At 41.1% G+C, this 4,937-nt stretch overlaps 2 protein-coding genes across 2 annotated transcripts; both read right to left on the bottom strand.

Moving 5' to 3' along the window:
- Positions 1 to 1,371: 1,371 nt before the first annotated feature.
- On the bottom strand, positions 1,372 to 2,338 carry LOC138861158 (longitudinals lacking protein, isoforms H/M/V-like; the record flags this gene model as incomplete). The annotated part of the gene is given in 1 exon segment (XM_070120026.1): positions 1,372 to 2,338. A coding segment is annotated over 1 exon segment (376 nt), but the record flags the coding sequence as incomplete, so codon positions are not given.
- A 913-nt stretch (positions 2,339 to 3,251) lies between these two features.
- On the bottom strand, positions 3,252 to 4,349 carry LOC138861159 (uncharacterized; the record flags this gene model as incomplete). The annotated part of the gene is made up of 2 exons (XM_070120027.1): positions 3,252 to 3,448; positions 3,837 to 4,349. Coding segments are annotated over 2 exons (710 nt in total), but the record flags the coding sequence as incomplete, so codon positions are not given.
- Between the last annotated feature and the right edge of the window lie 588 nt (positions 4,350 to 4,937).

Below are 4,937 nucleotides of genomic sequence, written 5' to 3' on the forward strand. Positions count from 1 at the left end.
TATATAAATATTTATATATATATATATATATAAATATTTATATATATATATATATATAAATATTTATGTATATATATAAATATTTATGTATATATATAAATATTTCTGTATATATATAAATATTTCTGTATATATATAAATATTTATGTATATATATAAATATTTCTGTATATATATATATAAATATATATATATATATATATAAATATATATATATATATATATAAATATTTATATATATATATATAAATATTTATATATATATATATAAATATTTATATATATATATATATAAATATTTATATATATATATATATAAATATTTATATATATATATATATAAATATTTATATATATATATATAAATATTTATATATATATATATATAAATATTTATATATATATATATAAATATTTATATATATATATATAAATATTTATATATATATATATAAATATTTATATATATATATATAAATATTTATATATATATATAAATATTTATATATATATATAAATATTTATATATATATATAAATATTTATATATATATATAAATATTTATATATATATATAAATATTTATATATATATATATAAATATTTATATATATATATAAATATTTATATATATATAAATATTTATATATATATATATATAAATATTTATATATATATATATAAATATTTATATATATATATATAAATATATTTATATATATATATAAATATTTATATATATATATATAAATATTTATATATATATATATAAATATTTATATATATATATATAAATATTTATATATATATATATAAATATTTATATATATATATATATATAAATATTTATACATATAAATATTTATATAAATATAAATATTTATATATATAAACAGTAGACCAGTAAAAAAAAAAAAAAAAAAAAAAAAAAAAAAAAAAAAGTCATTCCTCTGCCACCACCAATGGCATCAGCAAATATTTTAATCATTATAAGAATTATTAAGATTTGTATCACTATGGAACATCGTAATACCAATGGCAGTGATAAAGATAAAGATAAAGATCGGGGTAATGGTAATGATACCGTGATGCTGCTGATGATAAATATAAAAGCTAATAATGATTAATCATATATTATAGCCAATAACAATAAGAATCATGATAACGATGACTAATAATAATGATGAATAATAATAATGCCAATAATAACAATAATTATTGATAATTGTAATGAAGAAGGATGATGATTTTTGTAATACTACCAATAATGCTGATAATTGTGTTACTAATAATAGAAATAATAATAAAAACAATTTGACTGTAGTATTGGTAACTATCATTAACATAAAGTATAAAATTTAAAATAAAAAGAGAATAGCAATAGTTTTATTCAAAGCAAAAGGCTATTTACACATTTGTATTCTTTTCATTCTATTCGTCAGTACATATTTCCTTTTCCTTTCCTTCTTTCTCTTCTTCCCTTTCCTTTCTATTTCCACTCCGTTTCCTCCCGCCTGAATTCTCTTCTTCCCGCCCGCACTTTCCAGCCGCGCCGCCACGCCCGCGACGACCTGCCGGAGGGAGCGAGCGGCGGGCGTCGTGCTGGGTCGCCGGGGGAATCAAACACCGAATGGCCGCCAACTTTATTCCTTCGGGCGCCTTCGCCTTCGGGGCTACAGAGGGAACACTTACAGACCGACGGCAAATCGGTGACGAACTCCGATCCCTCCTCTCCGTTCAGCCTCGAGCCGCACGGCGGGGCGCGGAGTGGGCGAGTGGGCGAGTGGGCTGCGAGAGAGCTTGTGTCTTTGGAGGAGTATTTCGCTGAGTGAGTGAGTGCGTGGGGAGAATGGATATCTTACAGTGGTGATGATTTCTTGTGAATGACTGAGTATTGTGTGAGTTGGCGAGCCTGTGAATGGCTGCGCGTAGGAGAGCTGACCCCCCCCCTACTCCCTCCGCCTCACAGGTCCTTGTGGCCCCACTCCTGCCTGGCGGCGGCCCCGCCCATGGGCAGCGCCGGCCCTTGCGCGGACACGGCCTCCGGGTGCCTCTTGAGCGTGTGCGTGACGATGTTGTAGCGCTGCGCGCTGCGGAAGGGGCAGAAGGCGCACTGGTAGGGCTTCTCGCCCGTGTGCGTGCGCAGGTGCCGTGTGAGGAGCCAGCGGCGCTCGAAGCCGCGCCCGCACACGGAGCACTCGTGGAAGCCCCTCTCGGCCGCGCCCACCGCCTCCACGCCCATCTCCGCGTTCAACCCGACACTGCCCGCGCTCCCCAACATGCCCTTCACGCCCGTGCCACCGCCTCCCACACCCATGGGCGGCGGAGACCCGAAGATCTGCCAAAGAAGAGAAAGAGTCAGTCTCGCGGTGGCAACACTGCAGAGAGGCGGGGGGGGGGGGGGTCATTGAATATTTGCTCCCTTTTCCTCCGTTCCTGCGGCGGCGGCGGCGGGCCCGGCCGGAGAGGCAACTCCTTCCGAGTAAACAGCAGTTACAAGGGCAACTTCTTCGAGCCGTCGAGCCTTGGGTTACACAAGACAGAAAACAGGTCATTGGTTAATTAAATCAAGTTCTGGCGCGCTGGCAGACCTCGGGGCTGGACTGGGACACTGCCTCGAGTACCGCTGAAGGGGTTGCCGTTCCGAGGTCAGACCTGACTGGATGACCTTCGTTCATAGAGCTTCTGCTTGGTATAAAATTAGTATCAAATGCTGTGGCAGAAGGTGATCAGCTCCCTGGTATCTGACAAAGAGAGGAATTGGTCCCTTATCTGAAGTGTAACGGCCATTCGCCTAAACAAAATGTAGATTTCATAAAGGTTATTCATAGCAAATATGTCTGCTCAGACAGCTGTGACCGCAATTATGCAATAACAGAATCATGGGAATCACATAATTTGTGTGACTGATGATCTTTGCAGATCCCAAATGGCGAACACTATTTTTAGATACTAATAAATCAAAGAATGTAACCTATAGTAAATGTGTCTTTTAGTTCAAAAGATACACCAATATAATGCCATGATGTTTTCTGAACAAAACACGTGTTCCATGGATTATGTAGTTCAGCATTTCCCCAAAAGTGAAGCGGGCAGCCCTGCGCCAGTGGCCATGGAAGCGCACTCTTATGACAGCCATCATTGCGGCAACGAGTGCAGAGGTCACATACATCCGAGAACTTGACCATCGTGTTGATGATCGAAGTCAGTGATTAGGAAGGAATGCAAGCTGAAATAGCTTAAGCAGACTTTTTACAAGATATCTTCATCAGTGCCTGTGCGTTTTAGACAATTTTGCAGTTCACAGCTGCAAGCATGGCCATTCTTAGTGTCTGGCTCGCCAACCTCATCGTTCATGCACCGGTAGAGCAAGAAGTGTGTGACACCAGGACTTACGTCGAAGGATGTCGGAGGAGTGGCAGCCACATGCGAAGAGCGCGGACATGAAGCTGCATGGCGCATAATTTTAGGCGCACGGCCTCAGCGCAATTAGCTTTCGGTTAGCGAGCAGCATACGGAAACCTTAGTTTTTCTCTTCTTTTAAGTGTGGACAGAACTGATTGATTTTGTGACTCTGACAAAGCATCATTTAAACATAGTGTTAAATAAATTTCGTCTAAATTACACTAGAGCAGAAAAGCCAGCGGGAGGCCAGTGGGAGGCCAGCGGAGGCCAGCGGCGGCAGTGGGGAGAGACGACGGGTTTCGGAAGAAGCCGCCGGCGTTTCCAAAACTAAGGGAAATATATATTTTGTCTCTGATAAATCATATACCAAATATCGTGAAAAGTAAAGGTTATCCCACGGAAGCCAAGACAGTCATTAGCTCGTAGCCGCACCGAGAGTGTCGTCAGGAAATGCCGAGCCCAACTGCGCCTTCCATCCGCCTTCCTCTCGCGCCCTGCCCTCTTCTTCGGGCGGAGGAGCCTCTTCTTCGGGCGGAGGAGCCTCTTCTTCGGGCGGAGGAGCCTCTTCTTCGGGCGGAGGAGCCTCTTCTTCGGGCGGAGGAGCCTCTTCTTCGGGCGGAGGAGCCTCTTCTTCGGGCGGAGGAGCCTCTTCTTCGGGCGGAGGAGCCTCTTCTTCGGGCGGAGGAGCCTCTTCTTCGGGCGGAGGAGCCTCTTCTTCGGGCGGAGGAGCCTCTTCTTCGGGCGGAGGAGCCTCTTCTTCGGGCGGAGGAGCCTCTTCTTCGGGCGGAGGAGCCTCTTCTTCGGGCGGAGGAGCCTCTTCTTCGGGCGGAGGAGCCTCTTCTTCGGGCGGAGGAGCCTCTTCTTCGGGCGGAGGAGCCTCTTCTTCGGGCGGAGGAGCCTCTTCTTCGGGCGGAGGAGCCTCTTCTTCGGGCGGAGGAGCCTCTTCTTCGGGCGAAGCAAGTCGAAAAAGGCTTCAATTATATACACGACGTGTCCTTTCTCAGAATGAAGCCGCCACACGAATGGAATAAAGTGCGTCTGTGTCTGCCGTAGCATTGCAAGTGAACAAAATCGTTTCATTTTTAAATTTCCTTGTCCCAGTAGGTTTCCTGATAATCATCGTGTTCTCTCCACTGCTTTCCCTCTCCTTTTCAACCTATTCCTTCGCAAGCCCTGACCTTTATATACTCTCTTTCATTTCCTTCTCCTTTAAATGCATTTCCACTCCCCTCTTCGCCCTGTTCCTTCACTCTACTCTCTTTCATTTCCTTCTTTAAATACATTTCCACTCCCCTCTTCGCCCTGTTCCTTCACTCTACTCTCTTTCATTTCCTTCTTTAAATACATTTCCACTCCCCTCTTCGCCCTGTTCCTTAACTCTACTCTCTTTCATTTCCTTCTCCTTTAAATACATTTCCACTCCCCTCTTCGCCCTGTTCCTTAACTCTACTCTTTCATTTCCTTCTCCCTTAAGTGCATTTCCATTCCCCTCTTCGCCCTGTTCCTTCACTCTACTCTCTTTCATTTCCTTCT

The sequence above is a fragment of the Penaeus vannamei genome, unplaced genomic scaffold (assembly GCF_042767895.1).
Source record: "Penaeus vannamei isolate JL-2024 unplaced genomic scaffold, ASM4276789v1 unanchor1779, whole genome shotgun sequence".
In the NCBI taxonomy this organism is placed as follows: Eukaryota; Metazoa; Arthropoda; class Malacostraca; order Decapoda; family Penaeidae; genus Penaeus; species Penaeus vannamei.